Below are 20,498 nucleotides of genomic sequence, written 5' to 3'. Positions count from 1 at the left end.
TAACAGGGAAATATATGAAAATAAAAGACAAAATGGAACATTTGGTAGCCCTGCAAACTGTGTGAGGTCCCACCTCTTTAAGTTCGTATTTCATTTTGGATCTTAATGTGGGTATTCGGGGTGTGTCTTAGTAAAACTGCAATAACTGCATTTGAGTACGTATAATTTCATGCAAAGGTAAGCTTGCAAGAATGTTACAATGTTCTCCCTGAGATAGACTGAGGTGGGGGTCACGCAACATTGGGCGAGCTGCATCAGAGACAGGTGAGGTTTTCTCGGGTAACTGAGCTGCCTGTGTGTCTGCGTATGCATTTGATTTAGTTTGCTTTGCAATAATCTACCAGTTATATGGATAAAACAGAACAAATTCTGGGGATACAGCTTTAAAAATACTCTGTAAAAAGAATAAAAACCACAAACGGTGCAATAATGTTTAAAAGGTTTAAAACAGCCCCCACTAGTTGTGCCACACTCACAAGATTGTAGTAGGAACTGCGCCTTTGAGATAGCCTGTATCTTAGGAATCCTGAAGATTTACTGGAACTTTTAAAACCACCTCAAAGTTTTAAAAACCGGTCATCTGCTGGATACAAACGAATGATAGGCAGGCAGGGTATCTTCCAAAAGCTCTTTATTTAAAATAAAACATTAAGCATTTTTAATGGGCTAAGAAACTAAGTCCAACGCGTTTCGTCATATGTTGACTTCATCAGGGACTAGTTATAATGTTATAACTAGTCCCTGATGAAGTCATTAAGCATTTTTAATGGGCTATTTTAAATAAAGAGCTTTTGGAAGATACCCTGCCTGCCTATCATTCGTTTGTATCCAGCAGATGACCGGTTTTTAAAACTTTGAGGTGGTTTTAAAAGTTCCAGTAAATCTTCAGGATTCCTAAGATACAGGCTATCTCAAAGGCGCAGTTCCTACTACAATCTTGTGAGTGTGGCACAACTAGTGGGGGCTGTTTTAAACCTTTTAAACATTATTGCACCGTTTGTGTTTTTTATTCTTTTTACAGAGTATTTTTAGAGCTGTATCCCCAGAATTTGTTCTGTTTTATCCATAGACCTGTTATAAGGGGCTTTTTGAAGGAAGAGTCCTTGGGGAAGCTACCACATATGTGTTCCGAGGAATGAATAGAGGGTTAAAAAGCTAAGTACCCTGTTTTTATATTTTTTCATTCTTGTAGAACACAGTTACAACTGTATTGTAATAACCTACCAGTGCCTGCTTTTGTATGACATGAAAATATAGCACTCCATGAAAAATTATGAATGACTCATATTTTAAAGAATTATAGATTTGCGGGAAGGATTTAGATATTCAACTGTCCAACAAATGGTTTGTTCAATTTAGTAGACAGCACCTTTAAATTCAACAATATTTTAGTGGTCAACTTTTCATCTCCTGACATCAAAAGGTTAAACATTGATTACAAAGTCTTAAGATAATTTTACAATTATGGTTATGATGTAACAGAAAAAAGTGAAAAGACAAGAATGCTGCATTTGGTGGCAGCAATCGCTGCTCAGCCTTTAAAGCTCTTTCCAGAGTTTTCATTTTGGTCTAACCACCATTTTAAAACAGCTAAAAACGTAAATCAGCTCAAATCACTTTGAGAAATTCTGCTGTATTTGGCATTTATGAGAACCACGCAGCGCCTGATGAATTTGCATTAAGTGGAAAGTTGATGGTGGTGATACATTACTTAATATTTTACAAATAAATGGGTCAATGAATAATGTCTCTGTTTGAGATGAATATTTTCCAGCTCTGCATATGAATTTCATTACTGCTCTACTTCTATTATTAAGTAGATGCAAAACTAGTACCATAATAATTTACTCCGCAGATTTCCATTATGTATAGTTGGAGCTTTGCAGAGAAAAGGCATCCTGTTGAAATATAGTTTGGTCAAAGAAACAGCAGCCAGACAATCTCAGGGGCCTACGGCACTGACTGTTCTTTATCTTTGTAAAAGACTATGAGCGGTCATAATCGAGGTAAAAAAAAAATCCAACTAATTCCACTTAGCTTCTTTCCTAATAATCATTGTTTCCCGAGTATGCTTGATATTGTCCATACATCCCAAGTGCCTCTCTTTAGAGGGACAGTCCTTCTGGATTGAACATAGCACAGACCCCAATCCTGTAAATTGCACACAAGCTTGCTAGACAGGCTAGGAAGCAGGATCACAGAAAAAGGAATTTTCACACAATTGATGTCATCTCAAATTTTCAACTTCTCCATTTTTACTAAGATCTCAACAGCATTAGTTTAAAATCATTATACATCACCAAAATAATAAAGGAAAACAAAAATGGTGCCCAGTCTGGTACACATGACAATTTTTTCTTTTTATAATTTAAATGATAAATGAAAAGTAATGCCATTATATAATTATATAGCGCACTCAATTTTTTCAGATTTAAAGCTATAGAACGCATCTGTTCTGTGTTTTGAAAAGAAAGTATTCACAGCTATCATACTCAGCATATATGTAAAATTCACAGGTCCTCTTTACTCTAAAGAACCAGGAGGTGATCAAGCAGGATAAATATGCAGATTTACATGTTTTCTCATCACAGGTATAAACATGTTCCCAAACATACTAAGCATTAACTGGTTTCATTTTCCTACTTCTAACTTGGAGCTTGATGTGTGCGAGCCAGAGCTCAGACAGCTAAAATGTATACATTTCCCATTGGTATTTTGGTCCCCATATGCTTCCCTTTCCCTAGTTTGCTGAGATCATATGCAGCTCAATGAGCTGATCTCTGGGTCTAGACTGGCCCAAGCTGGACTCTTTCACCACTATTGATTCATGAAAGTTAAATTGCTTAAAAAGTTTGGAATTTTTGTAATAGTGCATCATACACATTAATTTCTAGTTGTCTAGTCAGGAATACTCACTTTTTCCCTGCTTTTACTGTACTGGTAAAAATTAAATTTAAATTTTTTCCAGTTTTGTTTCTATGACTTCCTAAAGAGTTTTACAATGATGGTTAAATGTGTTAATATATACAAATACTGTGACATCCCTGAAGCCAGAATGGAGGTGTCCATACTGGCTGACATTCTTAGATAATTTATCTCACTGTAGTGTCTGAAGCCTCAACTCCAGCACTGCCACTTAATTAAAAAGAAATACGTTTCTATGCTGATGACTCTGATAACAAAATATGTACAGCACATAGCACAGAACAAGATATGACAACATAAAAACACAATTATAGAAGAAAGTGTAACATAGAAACTGAAGAAAGAATGGGTTGTTCTTCGATGTGAGTGTAAAAATCTATCATCAATTACAACCGTCAATTTAAGCTAATAGTGGTACAGGCAGCCATACAACATCCATGTGGCTGTAGAAATAAATACATTCTAATCATCTGGGATTGGCGTATTGCAGTTCCCATGAAGAATCTTGATATGTTCTTCACATTTGTAATATTCATCAAATACATCAGCATAGCCATGATCTTTCCACCACATGCAGAGCTGCCTGTTCCATCCGCAGTCAAGGACATAGAATAGCTCTGGGTGTTCCATCCCAATCATGGAGAAAAAGTCCTGGTCCCCAAGGTGTCCTTTAAAGTGATATTTCTCTGCAAGCTGGCGCACAGTATTTGGTTCAAGTAGCTGATTGTAAAGTTCAGATTGTCGCATGGCTTCTAGATTCAGAAGCATCACTCCACTGTTGAACCCAGGCATGCCTTCTGGTGGTGGGTCACCAACCCTGGTGTTGTGGTTCTCCCGACGGTACTGCCACAAAGTATGTCTAATTGGGATTAAAAGAAGAGACTGCGTGTTAGCACAATGTGATTCAACCACTATTGTTTAAAAAAAACAAAAAACATCACATCTACATACTGGATTATGGAACGTTTGGTATCAGCTCCTAGTTGGTATATTAGATCATCATTAAGAAAACACCTCCAATTTTCTTTCATACACTGTTGCTGTTTTTCTTAATGACTGTCTCAAAAACATTTGGTTTTGGTTTGACTTGATTGCTTGCTTATAAAGTTGTGAGACACCATGCCACTCATTTGAAAACACAAACTTTTTAGAATAGCTTTTATTGGTAAGTTACTATGATACTAGGTTTTAACTTTTTAATTTAGAAATATTGTGTATACTGTTTATTTGCGCCGATTAAACTATAATTGCATCATCATCTTTTTTATTTATTTTTTTTACACAAAACACCAGAAGATTCTGTAGCATTGAACAGTTTTTTTTTGTTTTTCCTTATTTTTTTACATATAACGACAAATTTAAGCAATCAGGGGCAGGAAATACAAAAACGGACCATCAGGTCCAAAGACAGGACCCGTGCCGTACTTTGAGAAACCCAAAAGAAAAAAAGTTTTCCTATGAAAATATAATTAGGCTGCAAAGAACAAATCATGAAATTAATGTGTTTTATATAGTCACATTAGCAGCAAAGCCCAGAAGCAGAGACAGCCAAAAAAAACATATACTCAGTATAGGTTAACAAGGCAGAGGACTTCATGTACAAAGAAACCTATATTCCCAGCTTGCTAATGTTTTTTTGAAACATCATTTCCTAGCGACACAAAGGCGGCTTCTGACGGCACAAACATTAAATGTGGTATGTTTTACATCATTCAAATCATTTCACAGCGTTAAGTACTTTTTACATAACCCCCGTAAAACAGTCATTTCTTTCAAGCGTACCTTGCCTTTGTTCGAAAAATAGGTTAACACAGTCAGCTCCCGATTTAAGTTCTCTTAGGAATCCCAATTTGTTTTCATAATATTTCTCTCCTACTGGAGTGAGGATTCTCGTTATTTTTATTTTTGCTGTTGTAGATTAGTTTTAAGCAGATGGATGAAATAACACCAATAAGCTATTTTAAATAGGGATTTTAAAATAATCTAAAACAAAGAATTGCATGTTATTGGATCTATTTTTACCCTCTTGGATCAACACATATGGCTCAATTTAAACAGTCTCAGCAGTGGGGATGGTGTGTCAATGTGATTTTTGATATAACCAAAATCTGTTGTTTTATTATATACTGGACTCCAGGCATTTGGTGATTTACCTACGTAGAATCTGATGGGAGATAAGAACCATTCAGCCCATCTAGTCCGCTTGTTTTTCTTGCAGACTAGATTCAATTCTTAAATTGGTCTTTGGTGTTCTCTTTGATTCAGGATAACCATATGCCTTACTGTACCAACCCTACCACCTCTGCTGGGAGGCTGTCCAATTTACCTCCCAACCTTTCGGTGAAGACATGTATAAAAAAAGCTATTGTACTATTAACTGCTTAACCACCAAGCAGATGCGGGTAAGCAAGTGCCATATACTGTACAGATATAGGATACAGGGAATACATTCTTATTTGTTCTCTTATCAATATGTGATCAATCTTTTGGCCTGCACTGTTTCCCAGTAAAGGATACTGCCAATCATCAAAACGTATGTTTTGGAGTTCTAGGACCCCCTCTCCACAATCTGGTTTAGGAAAAAAAGGTTGCGCACTTTGAAGCATACGCAAGACTTCTATTAAAAGAGGAAAGCTGTGCATTTAATGTAAAGACATGTTGGTTTCCTCTGGGAAAAAAAACCTGCAGACTAGTTATAGATCAATCAGCAGCTTCTCTATCATTACAAGAAAAAAATACAACTAAGATTAAAGGCTGATCGCATTATGGCTGCTTGCTGCCATGGTAACAGATGCTGTGGAGTGGGAGGCATTAAAGACCTAGCATGCTGCCGATTGACCCAGCTATTTAGGGTTTGTGAATTTGGGATAAGTATATCCCAAGTTTAAAGGGTGCCCCCGACACCACTACTACAGAAGGGTACATATTAAAGTACTAAGCGATTGATTTAACCGATTATCTTTTGACAGCAGAACAGTGTGCACAGGGCCAGCCTTAGGTGTTCAGGTGCCCTGTGCGGACTACTTCTCTGGCACCCCCTCGACAAAAAAGAAAGGGGAAAAAATCTTGTAAATTGTACAACTAGTTTTAATTAGAGATTATTTATGTGTAAGTGCAAACAAGTACAAGTACAATAATATATAACTGGAAATACCGGTAACAGTAATGTACTTTAAATACATAAAATACAGGGAAAAAAACAGCTAACTTTGCAATCTTTGTAACAAAAACATTTTCCTTTAAATATTAAAAAAATTGGACCCTAGGCAATTATTCCTTTGCACCCTCTCCACGCTCCCTAGCATGCAATCCCTCCGCTCCCACATCACAAAAAAAAAAAATATTTGCCACACTGACTGCAGATTAGGGGAAGACTGTGAGAGTCCCCAGAGTCCCTTTGCCCCTCATTCACTAAGCTATACCTCTCTTTTCATTCCTCCCTGTAGTTAAGGTATAGATCAAACAAACAACACATGTAAACAACACTTGCGTGTATAGCATTGCAGGTATAGTCCAACAGAATCAAACACTACTTTGCAGGTATAAATCAATTGGGGATCACATGTAAACTCAGCACTGACGGTATAGATCAAATAAACAACACATGGAAACAGCACTGCAAGTATAGATCGACTGAAGATATAATGTATGGAAACATAGCATAGCAGATATAGATCAACAGAATAACACACAAATCTGGCTTTGCAGGTATAGATCAACTGAAAATCTCATATAACTATAAATAACTATAAAACACTAAAGGTATAGATACCAAAAAATCACAGGTTGCAAACCCCAAAGCCAGCCCTGGTGTCCACATAGAACTTGACCAGCACTCAGATTACACACACAAATTACAGCCCAGGCTGAACCATCTTTGTCCCCAAACAACCCAGCGTAAGACATCTTTGTCCCCAAACAGCCGTCCCGTGCCATCTTCGTCCTATAAACCTAAAGCTCAAGCACCCTGCTTCTATCCATCTATGATACACACAAAACACTTATACAGTCACACACCCATTCACTCTGTCATTTACACAATTCCTTCACACAATTATTCATTCGCTCACTCATTCACATATATTCATTAATGCATTCTTACAATTCATTCTCACCATTCATGCACACATTGATAAATTCTCTCCTTCATGCAATTCATCCACACAATACTTCATTCATTATCTTACTCATTCTCTCTCTTTCAAGATTCTTACTCCCCCTTCTCACTATCACTTACTCCCTCTATCTACCCCCTCTCCTCCCTTTCTCACAATCTCCTCCCCTTCTCCCTATCTACCCCCCCTTTGCAGTTCACTTACCGTGGTGAAGTCCTGTGATGGGAGCGCAAGGCCTCAGTCTTGCTGTCCTGCTGCGGCGTGCGCAGCTTCACTGCTGAGCGTCAGGAGACAATGTCATATTCCGGCAGTCATCATGAAGCACAACAACCAAGGCTTTGAGCTCCCACCACCACATTCAGAGCAGCGGTAGGGAGCAGAGGAGACAAAGGTGGCCGAACGGTTGCTGAAAACATTTTCATGTGCGACCACTCGGCGCCCCTCTCCTCCTCTCCCTGACGCCTCACGCAGCCCTGGGCTTGGTGATGGGACGGCCGCATGGCGCCATGTGCGGCCGCACTGCTCGCACACACACCCCTAAGGCCGGCCCTGAGTGTGCATAGCATTTATTATGGTAAACACGACCAACCGTTTTAGGTTTCGTTCCTACGATGAGATGTTTTGCAAATCCTGTCCTTTACAGTAAATGAATAGTGTAATTTAATGCTAAGCGCAGCGATAGATATTACTGCTCCTTTTAGAATTGTGCGGCTTCACACAGCGAATACAATAACCGGTGTAAAATGTTGCACAGTGGGGTTATTCAAGGTAAAAACATTCAGCTTCTTCAAATCAAGCTTTAGTCTCCTAAAAACATACTTTAATCACCACATCTAACAAAAAGTTGAGCAGCAGCTTAGCAACAATGTGAGAGGAAATTATTCCTCTGGGGATAAATTTACAAAAAAAAAATAAAAAAAATATCCAGAGCTGGGAACAGCAGGAAACATAAGCCATATCCTATACTAAAGTAACCTTTACGGCTCAGTGACCAAGCAAAGCCACTTTTTAAAGTGCACCTGCAATTAAATGGCTCTGACTGCCAGACAGCGATACCTTTATGGAATGTGTAGGTCTTCCTGTGTGGACTTTTGTGGTTGAGTTACTTCTATGCAGAAGTTGCCAACGTGACTGTTCTCCTCCTCATGCTCATATGTGTAAAATAAAGCACACGGGTAACTCCAGAACATAAAGTGTTCATGCATTGTGCCTCTATATTAGGGTCGTTTAGAGGAAACGACTGAACCGTCTCTACGGAGCATACGCTAATAAAGGCAAATAGGAGGTTCTCCGCAAATCTAAAGATAATGAATAGCCCTGACTAAATATAAAGGACAGGGCTGCATGTGGTTTTGGGGATAGGGGTTAAACAAGGCCTGTGTTTTGTGCCCGCCTAGCGCTTGTGGGTGTCTCACGCTGAGCAAAAGGCGGAAGCATAAATAAATGTTTTTTAGCAGGTAGCTCATTCCTTGAGGTGAACCGCAAGCTGTCTGCACTGACTTTATACAAGCAGCAGCATAGCAGGAGAGCCAAAGGTAGAAGCATGGAGGAGCTTCTTTTCAGGCGCACACCCACTCAAAGGAATATTCATTTTACATTCTACTACTTTGTTGTGGCTGTTATTGGGGTTAAAGTTGCCCTCCTGTAAGGGTGAACTAGGTGTGTTTGGTTTAAGGGCGGATGGCTTGGGATAAATTAAAGTTTGTTTCAGTCAGTGTTTGGGCCAAGAGTGTTATTGTGTATGCATTTGTTTTAATAGGTTCATAAGTAATAAGTTCTAAGTATTATGTGAAGCTAAAAAAAAAGACCACGGCCTGTTTATCTAAAGGTCAAGTTGTTTGTGTTTTTCTTCATCATTCTAAATATATATATATATATATATATATATATATATATATATATATATGCGTTTATTATTGTGTTTTCGGTTATTATTGTTATATAGGTTGTCATATATCCCTTACAAGCACATGGCGGCCCTCTGCCCCCCCCCTTTTGCCATCCACACAGTAATCTCAGCTTTAAACCAGCATCATAAAGCCTGCTTGTTTGCATGTTTTCCAAAATCAAACCGATTAACACAATAAAATGGGTCAATGTTTAAAAGGCACCAACCATTTCCTCAAAGCAACAGGTAGCTATAGAAGAATTCCATTCTGAAAGGATTATCTGTAGGAGATTGAGTTTAATTACCTATTATTTCTTTATAGCGATGTCTCTTTGTGATTGCTACATCTGTCTAGCATTTAGATTATTTAGCCCTATAAAACCCTGGGCAGGATTAACTGTGTCGCTGTCAATGGAAACAGCAGAGCCTTTTTTCCATGTAAAAAAAAATATGTTATGTCAATGAAGATATGTCAGATCCTGTGCTTGTGTACAGGGGGCCTGTCTGGTTCAACGGTTGCAATACCAATCCTCAGATGGAAGGAGAGAAATAATTGAGGTAACATTTCTGAAGATTAAAGATACAGCTATAAGCCACGTCTGGGTCAGACCATGTGAAACGAGGTCAGGGAATGTATTACTGCCACACAGTCACTGTCTAATAAACAGGAAAAGCCAAGCTAGTTCCCCTCTGAACCAAGAAACAAAAATGCATGAAACCTCTATGTTCCATTTTAAAGGGGAGAATAACACTGGCCATAGACTGAAGTGATATATATATATATATATATATATTAGGGCTGCAACAACGAATCAATAAAATCGATAATCGATTATGAAAATCGTCAACGATTTTCATAATCGATTTTTATCGATTTATAAAATTATGTTTTTCAGAGCAAACGCTCTGAAAAACTCCCGTCCTTCTAGATTATAACAGTAGAATCCAGACCCCCCGCAAAGCTGCAGGAGACCTGGATCCTCTCTGCCACCCGGTGAGGGTCTGTGCAAAACGCGCAGATATCCTCCGCTTCTCCCCTCCACTTCCACTTCTCCCCTCCACTTCCGCCAGGGCTTCTATTACTGAACCCGGCGTCACGTGACCTTCCAGTGCGGCTTCCATCATGGAAGCGGAGGGGAGAAGCGGCTGTCTGCGCGCATCGCACAGACCCCTACCGGCTGCCGGAGAGGATCCAGGTCCCGTGCAGCGCCCGCAGGGGATTTGGATTTTAGTGCGCGATGTGCGCAACCTCGCTACTTCATCTCGCTGCCACTTCCACCTGCCCCAGCAGGGGTTAATATATCAACAGAAGAAAAACAGAAAAAATAAGCAGCACTGGGTAAGTATTATCTTTATTTTTATGCTCATTTGCCCTGAGTTTCGTCTGTTGATATATTAACCCTTGGTGGGGCAGGTAGAATTTTTGTGGGATCTATTAATTATGTGCATTTGGGTTTGTTTTTTTTGATGTCTATAATATTTGATTTATTGTCCATATATTTATATATATTTATATTGTATTGTGTATTTTTTTTGTCTATATTTAATAAATATAAAAAATAAATTTTAGTGATGTCAGTTTTTCTTATATCGGGGGGGGCATAAGACATATCAGGGGGCACAGTGGCATAAAGGGGCTATAAGGCATATCAGGGGGGGACAGTGGCATAAAGGGGCTATAAGGTGTATCAGGGGGGACAGTGGCATAAAGAGGCTATAAGGCATATCAGGGGGGACAGTGGCATGAAGGCACTATAAGGCATATCAGGGGGCACAGTGGCATCTCAGTGGCATCTCGGGGTAAAAGGCATATCGGGGCATGGTGGCATATAAAGGGTAAAAGGCATATAGGGGGCTATAAGGCATATCAGGAGGGCACAGTGGCATATCGGGGCACTGTGGCATATATGGGGCTATAAGGCATATCAGGGTGGCACAGTGGCATATTAGGAGACAGAGTGGCATATCAGTGGCATATAGGGGGCTATAAGGCATATCAGGAGGGGTATAAGGTATATCAGGGGACAGAGTGGCATATAGGAGGTATCCCCTTATACCTCCTATATGCCACTCTGTCCCCTGATATGCCTTATACCCCTCCTGATATGCATTATAGCCCCCTATATGCCACAGTGGCATCTCTGACATATAGGAGGGTATAAGGCATATATATAGGGGCAGAGTAGCATATAGGGGTATAAGGCATTTCTGGGACAGAGAGGCAAGCTGGGGGTGAGATATGCATAACTGGGCAAAAATAGTTTACATGAATATTTACTAGTAAAGCTTTTTTTGGTATTTTTTGGGTTCTTGTTAAAATATAGCTTTAATTATTATGTCAGTAAAATAAGAAGGCGAATCGTGAAATGCCATTGTAAATTATAAGTTTTTACTTTAAATAATCGAAGAATTTGCATATTGGTTTTTTTTACCCGATTAATCGAAAAAATAATCGGCCAACTAATCGATTAGTTGCAGCCCTAATATATATATTATATATATATATATATATATATATATATATTAGGGCTGCAACTAATCGATTAGTTGGCCGATAATTTTTTCGATTGCCTTTATATATATATATATACACACACACACACACACAAACAGCTGTGTTTTTTGGGTTCTTGTTAAAATATAGCTTTAATTATTATGTCAGTAAATAAGAAGGCTCCAGGGCCTGGTCGAAATCGCAACCCTTGAGACCCCGGTAGTTCCGCCAATGGCTCAGACCATCAAATTGGTCTGCACAGCTGTCATCCCAGAAGGAAGCCTCTTCTAAAGATGATGCACAAGAAAGCCCGCAAACAGTTTTCAGAAGACAAGCAGACTAAGGACATGGATTACTGGAACCATGTCCTTTGGTCCAATGAGACCAAGATAAACTTATTTGGTTCAGATTGTGTCAAGCGTGTGTGGCGGCAACCAGGTGAGGAGTACAAAGACAAGTGTGTCTTGCCTACAGTCAAGCATGGTGGTGGGAGTCTGGGCCTGCATGAGTGCTGCCAGCACTGGGGAGCTACAGTTCATTGCGGGAACCATGAATGCCAACATGTACTGTGACATACTGATGCAGAGCATGATCCCTTCCCCTCAGAGACTGGCCCGCAGGGCAGTATTCCAACATGATAACGACCCCAAACACACCTCCAAGACAACCACTGCCATGCTAAAGAAGCTGAGGGTAAAGGTGATGGACTGGCCAAGCATGTCTCCGGACCTAAGCCCTATTAAGCATCTGTGGGCACGCAAGGTCTCTAACATCCACCAGCTCCGTGATGTTGTCATGAAGGAGTGGAAGAGGACTCCGGTGGCAACCTGTGAAGCTCTGGTGAACTCCATACCCAAGAGGGTGAAGGCAGTGCTGGAAAATAATGGTGGCTACACAAAATATTGACACTTTGGGCCCAATTTGGACATTTCCACTTAGGAGTGTACTCACTTTTGTTGCCAAGGTTTATACATCAATTTCTGTGTATTGAGTTATTTTGAGGGGACAGCAATTTTACACTGTTATACAGGCTGTACACTCACTACTTTACATTGTAGCAGAGTGTCATTTCTTCAGTGTTGTCACATGAAAAGATAATAAAATATTTACAAAAATGTGAGTGGTGTACTCACTTTTGTGAGATACTATATATAAATTGAACTTTATTAAAGCTTATGCATAAGCACCAAGTTTAGTGTGAAACATGTTAAGCAAGTAGTCTGTTTGGATTCTTTGGCACTTTATTCAACAAACATGTTTTGATACAACTCACATTTGTTGTTTTCATATCATTATATATAAATGTACTGTGCAGCACTGCAAAAAAAAAACCCGGCACTTTATGACTAAATTGTAAAACACTAAAGCGACTGTAAGATTATATTTCAGGGCTGCGAGTGGGGTTGTAAAGAGCTCTTTGTAGGTTCTGGGAATTCTTCAGGCCAAGCAAACGAAAAATATTTCTTATATTTAAGAAATTACACCATATTTAAAAAAAAAATTACCAATCAATGGTCCACTCTGAAAATACACTTTTAGGCTATGTGGGTTATATCATTATACTTAATGCCCAGGAAAGTAGCATATTAAAACCACTCTTCCAACACTCATATGGTAGCAAAAGTAACAAATCTCTGACTTATTCTCTAACAAGCCAACAAACTCAAACCTACGAATCCCATTTCCACCGTCAAGTGCAGACCGAAATGGTACTAGAGGATACAGAAGAAAAGAAAAATAAAGGGGGAAGAATGGCAGCCTGTTACCGAAGTACCACTCTTAGCTGTATTTAATCAGTCTGTGATAAACGTGATAAAATGTAACCATGTAGCACGCACATCCATCAATGCTCACTGACATTTGTTCTGCTCAAGAGAGACAGCCTCTGATGAGACACCCAACAAGACGAGCAGGATGATGATACATCTGCCTTTTCTTTTAACTCAGGGTTGTCTATAAGCGACCTGGAGCGGTGCCTATGTTGGGATATAAACTGGCCCATTCTCCAGTGGCGTTTACTTACACAATTTAAAGTATAAACACATTTCCTGCTGTCTTTTGGGATTTTTAAGGCTAAGAACACTGCGATGCACCTGTTGGGAAAAGACCTCCCATAAAAGACATCTGAAGAGTAAGGAGGGACAGAAGGATTTGTGTCCTAAGAAGTGACACTTAAAAGTATATTCTCAGTATTTGTATTTAGTAAGTTAAAAAAAAAAGTATTTTGGTGCATAAACTTTGTACACCTAAGAATAAATGAATAGCACTAAGCACAACTGCATTGTCATGCTGTGGCCCCATGTGACCGGCGTCTCTCTTTATATCTCTGCAGTACGCGTACATTTTAAAAAGCGATGAAGTGTTTTATGCTGACCTTCACTTTGCATCTTGTTATGCCCAAAGCTTCTCTCCAGAGAGCTACTGGCTTGAAAGTGTTCTTTGTAAACACAGCGTTTCTAGTCTGAGGAAACATCTGCAGGACCGCACTTCCAAGCATTGAGACATAAAGAGCCAAGCAGGACATTCCACAAGAGCTTCCCCTGCTGTCTCATTACTCACAGCTCTTTCTGTAATTTCTGTGTTTTCTGTTAGGTTGTTTTTTTTACCGGGCAGCTGGTTATGGCCTGAGGAGATACACCCCCCCCCCCTTTTATTCACACATGAAAATAAACATGCAACGCAGCAAAATGTAACTGGTCACGTTGTGGACATTGTGTCAGGCAGTAAACTATAAGGGGAAACTTGCCGCCATAGTAAATATGTTTGTTCCTTCATTATACGGAGGATTAGTAAAATCAGTTGAAGGGACACCCCAGAAATCATAGGCACTTTAGAGGGGAATTTGCACCATTTTCTATGACGAGTATCAGAATAAAAATAAGTTTTCTAATATTTTGCTCTGTTTTTTTTCTTTTTTAATAGACTTTTTTTCCCCTCTCTCTCTGTATTATATATTTATTTTTTGAGAAGTTGCATTTTAGTAATTTGTATTTGTTCTAGCTATGTTATCTACTCACTACTACTCTATTACTAGACAAGGGTACTACTCCATATCATATTGCCTGCGGTAAACAACACAAGAGCTCATTGTTAATCACCCAGCAGGACACTCTGACTAATGAAAGTCTATGGAGGAGTGGACTTCATTAGCATTGCCATAAAGAATCAGCTCAGTGTCGTGTTAGGGCAGGGAAAGTCGCTCATAAATATCATGACTAACAATGGCAGCTTCCAGGTCTTCATCAAAATAACCATGCGTTTGCGCTATTTTCCCCAAGCCCCTTGGCTTGCAGATGATGTATTTGGAATCTCCTCCTTACCAACGGATGAACATTTACCTCAAAAACCCTTAGGCATATTATACTTGGCTTTACATATCACTGGGCTTCTGAATGCAATTGTAAACGTAACACTGTGGTGGGACAGAAGGAACAAAGTTACAATTACTACAGAGTACTAATAACTGGGAACTCTAGGCTCAGGAGTCTCTGAATTAAGTTCTGCCCACTTCCTCTCCTAGTCAATACTTTAGGGGACTAGCCCCAGGGCCGGCCCTACGATGGAGCACTTTTGAAGGGGCGGCACTTTTGAAGTTTTTTTTTTTTTGAAGCGGAGGAGAGAGAAGGGCGCCGAGTGATTTTCACTTTCCAGCTCGGCCCCCCTCTCTCTCCTCTGCGAGCCCTCTAGCTCGGTCTCGGTGCCGGCTTGTAATGCTGAGCGCCGGAAGTGACGTCGCTGAGCATTACAAGCCGGCACCGTGGCAGAGCAGGGAGACTCGCCGCAGGACTGTTTAAGGTAAGTACAAAGGGGGGCGTTAAAATGCCGCCCACCCCCCCGACGTCGGAAGGGGGGGGGCGGCATTTTAAACTTCGCCCCAGGCGGCATTAAGTCTTGGGCTGGCCCTGACTAGCCCTGCCCTATTTGTGGCAAACCCAGAACTAGTTGGTACATAGTTTACAAAGCTAGTTTTACAACTATATCTCACCAGCTTAACATATAATTTGCATTATACTGGCCTTACACCTTCATACTAGCTATAAAAACATTTTATACATACCAGTACTTTTATTTGCTAAAGTACAAATTTGTCTGGCAATTGCCCCCTTGCTGGTTAATATTATGGGTCTTTGCCTGAAGCATTCGTGTTTTACTTGCAATTCTACAAAGGATCTAATATAATGAAGACTTTAGACATCACTCAAGTATTGGATCCTTTCCGTGCTTTCGTCTTTTATGGGTTTGGGTATTCCATGTAGATGGTTCTTGGGCAAGAGTGGATAATATACATTAAGTGTGGCGTCATGTTAAATAATAATAAACTGCACAGTGAAAAAATCTGAATATTTTGCTCTCCTTACTACTTTGTATCCAGCCTCATCGCCTACTCTGTTAACCTCAACCTAAAGAGATTCAGCACATTGCCAATGTGAATGCATTTCAAGGTTATGAGTCGATTAATTCATGTTCCTGAATAATCAAGTCAAGGGGAGAATGTGATGCACCAAAGAAGAGATCAATAAAGATTCCAGCTTGTAATTAATAGTTTTCCCTTTGCCTGAACATACTGGAAAATCCATTTATTAAAGAAGCTTTAATGCAAATTTTCATTAAACCCACATCTGTTTCTGTAATAAAAATGTTTCCCTTTCATTACGCTGTAGAAGTCCGTCTACCTGGCTTCCCCAGAGAGTGGTAAGCGCTATTGTAATACAGGTTTAACAAATAAATTCATGTGCTATGAACACAACTTCAGAGCATTAATCATATTTGGAGTAGATGCACAATGACCTCTAACATGGCCGGATAAATGGCGGAGCAATTCTTCCAGCCATCTGAGGGGCCCATACCTCTCAACTGTCCTGCGAAGTGGCAATCAAATTGGGTCCTGTGACGTATTCTTGGATACATCACTGGCAATCATCCTCCCTCATTGACACTGAATGCCGAGATGTGATGTCATTTCCAGCCACGCAGCATAGTGCTACAGGCCACAAGGATCGTATAGGAGGGAGGTGAGGATGTGGTAAGCACTATGTGTGTAGGTGTGTGTAAATATATACATATATAGTTTATATATAGTGTGTGTGTACTTGTGTGGGAGGAATAGAAATTAGAAAGGAAGATGAAAAATGTTCAAGCAAGATACAAGAAAAAGGAAAAGACAGTGAGGAAAAGATGTCAGCAAGTGAAGTTCAAAAGAGGACAAAATACATTGTTAAAGAGGGAGGGAAGAATAGAACAGGAAGAAAAAAAGATTACAAAAAACAGAAGCAAAGAAAAAAGAAAAATGAATTTTATTTCTTATCGCAGTAAATTAATTTTGATTATGTATTAGTTGGCCATACGATAAGAGGGGTCCTCCTTCCTGTAGCTCCTTCATCTGGAGCTCCTTAATCAGTTTTGGAAATGTATTTAAAGTCTGATTTATTCATACTAGTCATTTTATTTCATGAAAATTATATTTAGTTGTATTTATGTGCCTGAAACACAGGTTCTTGATGCAATTTATGAATTGAAGCATTTATTTTTCACTTCATGGGTAACTTCATGGGTAACATATCGTGCACCCTCTGTATTTTAGTTAACATGGGGGGGGGACTTAATTAGGTACTGGAATTTTTAAATTAAACCAACTGAAAGAGCATACATCTGTTTGACCGCCCTGACAAACTGTAGTATATTTCAAGGAAGATGGAGTGAAGCTAAGAAGGTAAACCAGGCAGAAGTTAAAGGATTAATCTTAGTGTATATTAACTGTAGATTTCTAAAATACCGTATTTGCTCGATTATAAGACGACCCCCCCAAAGAAAAAGCCTGAATATAACATTACCCTATAAGAAAAAAGTTTTACTAGTAAATATGAATTCACCCCCCCATGCCTTGTAGGGCCCCAAGGATTCTTAGTATACAAGTGAGCCCTTTGATGCTGCAACTGACATTGACTGCTAATGATTTCAGTGACTAATACAAGACATTGTCGAGGGCAAAATTATCCATTTAAGTAGAATAAGAAGTTACCCATTTACATTTAGACTTCACCCTATTGCTGCTGAACTCAATGGTTTATAGAACAGACTATTTTAATGATAGACAGTAAGAGAAAACTAATACATTAAAATAAATAAATTTTTGGTCATTTTTGTTTATTAATAGAACAATTTGGTTTGGGGACAGGATAATGCGGGGGGGGGACACAGGGAAGAATCTGCGAGGTTCAACTTTTCCCAGATGTTCAAAGGAAATTTACTCCACTTCACAAACGCAAATGCAGATGAATTTTGCCTTGCATCTCCGTGGCTTGAACAGTCTCCTGAAGAAACTGGCTATTTTCTCCTTTGTTGTCACTTCGGCTGGAGGATTTTCGGCTTGTAAGCTCATATCCAGACTCAGCTCTGACAGGGTCAGCATATGTATGTCGCCATCTCGATCGTATAGAGGCGCTGGATGTATCACGGCAAAGGAATCCATCTCCAAGCTCAGCTCTGAAATGGTCTCCATGTGTATATCGCCATCTCGATCGTATAGAGGCGTTGGAGGGATCACAGCAAATGAATGCATCTCCAAACTCAGTTGTGACACGGTCTCCATGTGAATGTCACCATCCCGATCGTATAGGGGCGTTGGAGGCATCTCTGGAAATAAATTCACCTCCAGGCTCAGTTCTGACAGAGACCTCATGTGTATATCACCATCCCGATCATACAGAGGCAGATGAGGAGGCTCGTTGACAAATTCTCCTTCAGCCATTGTTGATTGCGGTTTGTCGATACCAAAATACTCAGAATACAGCAACCAGTCCAACTGATAGCAAGTCAACTGAATGTACCGTGCCTGGCATGCACTGCCTGTTATGCTGCAGTATCTATGATGTCATAAAACCTTACAACTGACAAGAAGTCTCCAAAACAAAATGTATCCAAAGTCTACCTTAAAACTCAGTAATAAAAATGCATCCTTTCCATGTTAAAAAAGGAAATTGTAGCAAAGCTCTTATGTAATATCAGCAAAGGCTAATTCATTAAATGATACAGTTTAATGCACATTCTAAACCAGGGGTTTAACTAAAATATATATGTGTGCATTTAATATATATCATGATGTACATTTAACTGTTCATTCATTCAATCATTTAACGAATGATCAAATACAACATAGGATTTTTGTTTATATATCATGAAATGTAACTACCTATCTATGTCTATTTAGTCTTTTTTGCATTAAATATATTAAAGACATACCGATTATAAGACGACCACCCCAAAATTTGAATATTAATTTAGGAAAAAAGAAAAAGCCTGAATATAAGACTACCCTATAAGAACAAAGTTTTACTAGTAAATATTAATTCACATGTAAACTATGTTTTTTTTCATATTTAATAAAAACTAGGATTAATAAAAATGTATTTTTTGTTTTTATTTCCTTTTGCCAACCTGTCCCCCAGTTATGTACATCTCCCCCACAGATATGCCTTATACCCCCTTATATGCCACTCTGCCTCCCTGATATTTCCTTTAACCCCATATTTGCCACACTCCCTCCCTGATATTCCTTTTAACCCCCTATATGCCATTCTGCCTCCCCGATATTCCTTTTAACCCCCTATATGTCACTGTCTCCAGAAAGCCCTTACACCCCCATATGTCACCCTTACCCTCCCCAACTTAGCAGAGAATCTCTAGACTTCTCCCCGTGCTTCAGATTCCTTGGTGTCTAATGGAGGGCAGCTGGTTGAGGTCTGTGAAATGCGCACAGACAACCTCCGTTGCTGCTGCCGGCACTTCCGCCGGGGCTTCGATGAATGACCTCCACCGGCTGCTGGAGAGGAGGATCCAGGTCCCCTGCTGCCCTGCGGGGGATCTGGATCTTAGTCTTTTAGTCAGACCTCTATTGAGGTCTGATTAGAAGACGACCTCAAATATAAGACTATGGTTATTTTTCAGAGCATTTGCTCAAAAAAAAAATAAAAAAATAAAGTTTTGTTTGGGTGTCCTCATTTCCTGGACTTAACTCTCCAATGATGTCACTGCCCCACAGATGATTCCCCATATCTCAGAAGATAAACAGGTTGTCTAGCCAGGCACCATTCGTGGCACTCTACTCACAAGATACATGTGATCAGGTAGCTAGAAAGACCCTACTGAGTCTCTCCTGTCCTCACGACAACCATTACTACACAAGATTGGTCGGCTGTCTGCCAGCAATGGTGGCATCTGCCGATAGCAGAGAGTCCAGGTCTGTGTGGCGGCAGGGAGATGTCCCTGCTGTTGCAACAAAGTCAAGACACACCAATACGTACTAATTGGTGTCTTGACACAGTTTTTAAGGACATACTGGTACAACCTAAGTGGTGCCAACGGGTTAAACCATCGAGCGTTCTTCAGTTTTAACACACTTTGATCTATGCATTATGCAGGGCCAGCTCAGCCGTTTTTACTGGAGAAACCTACCAATATTGCCCCTTCACAATAATAACACAAGAATGTTGAAAACCACAAGTCTCCTGCAAACTCTTTAGTGAATAAACCCTATTGGGGTAAGGGATTTTGTTAGCATTGAGAATCGGCAAATTCGTAAATTGAGGTCTGTAAACAGTTCAAAAAGCAGATCCAAAATCCGCTTGATAAAGAGCCCTGCATTTCCAACAGCTTGGAGACAATTACAAGAAGAAATCATAGAAATACAGCAACTAAAAACCAAAATATGGTTAGGATAGATAGCCATACTTGTGACACAAAAAGCTCCAGTTTGTTATAGACAAGATTAAAGGGATAAACATCTGACCTGGTATGATCTTGGTTTGATCTTGACCAAAGCTTATTCTTAAAACTATGAGATTCGTATTATGAATTTTAACAAGCTAAACAAACAAGAAAAGATTATCATTACTAATCATATCTGAGATTAGTTTTCCTAAATTATTCAGCGACAGGAAGGCATAAGACATTAATTTGATCCACAATACAGGACATTGCAAATTAGGGCATATTCTGCTAAACTCAAATTATTAGACCCGTATTTGACCTTGGCAGGGCTTGGGCTGCCTGCAAAGACTATTGACTTAATTTCGATACA

General features: G+C 39.6%; 1 protein-coding gene across 1 annotated transcript in view; it reads right to left on the bottom strand.

The window, feature by feature from the left end:
* Positions 1–3,387: 3,387 nt before the first annotated feature.
* Positions 3,388–20,498, bottom strand: part of XXYLT1 (xyloside xylosyltransferase 1) — an 87,126-nt gene continuing 70,015 nt past the window's right edge. Inside the window, exon 4 of the mRNA XM_089498544.1 lies at positions 3,388–3,784. Within this exon, the coding sequence (XP_089354670.1) occupies positions 3,388–3,784 (397 nt within the window). The remainder of the gene's footprint in view (positions 3,785–20,498) is intronic.

Source organism: Sceloporus occidentalis, unplaced genomic scaffold (assembly GCF_023333645.1).
Source record: "Sceloporus occidentalis isolate IW3139 unplaced genomic scaffold, rSceOcc1.0.p SCAF_121, whole genome shotgun sequence".
Classification (NCBI taxonomy): Eukaryota; Metazoa; Chordata; class Lepidosauria; order Squamata; family Phrynosomatidae; genus Sceloporus; species Sceloporus occidentalis.
The sequence above is the reverse complement of the archived record's forward strand: the minus strand, read 5'-3'. Positions and strand labels throughout refer to the sequence as shown.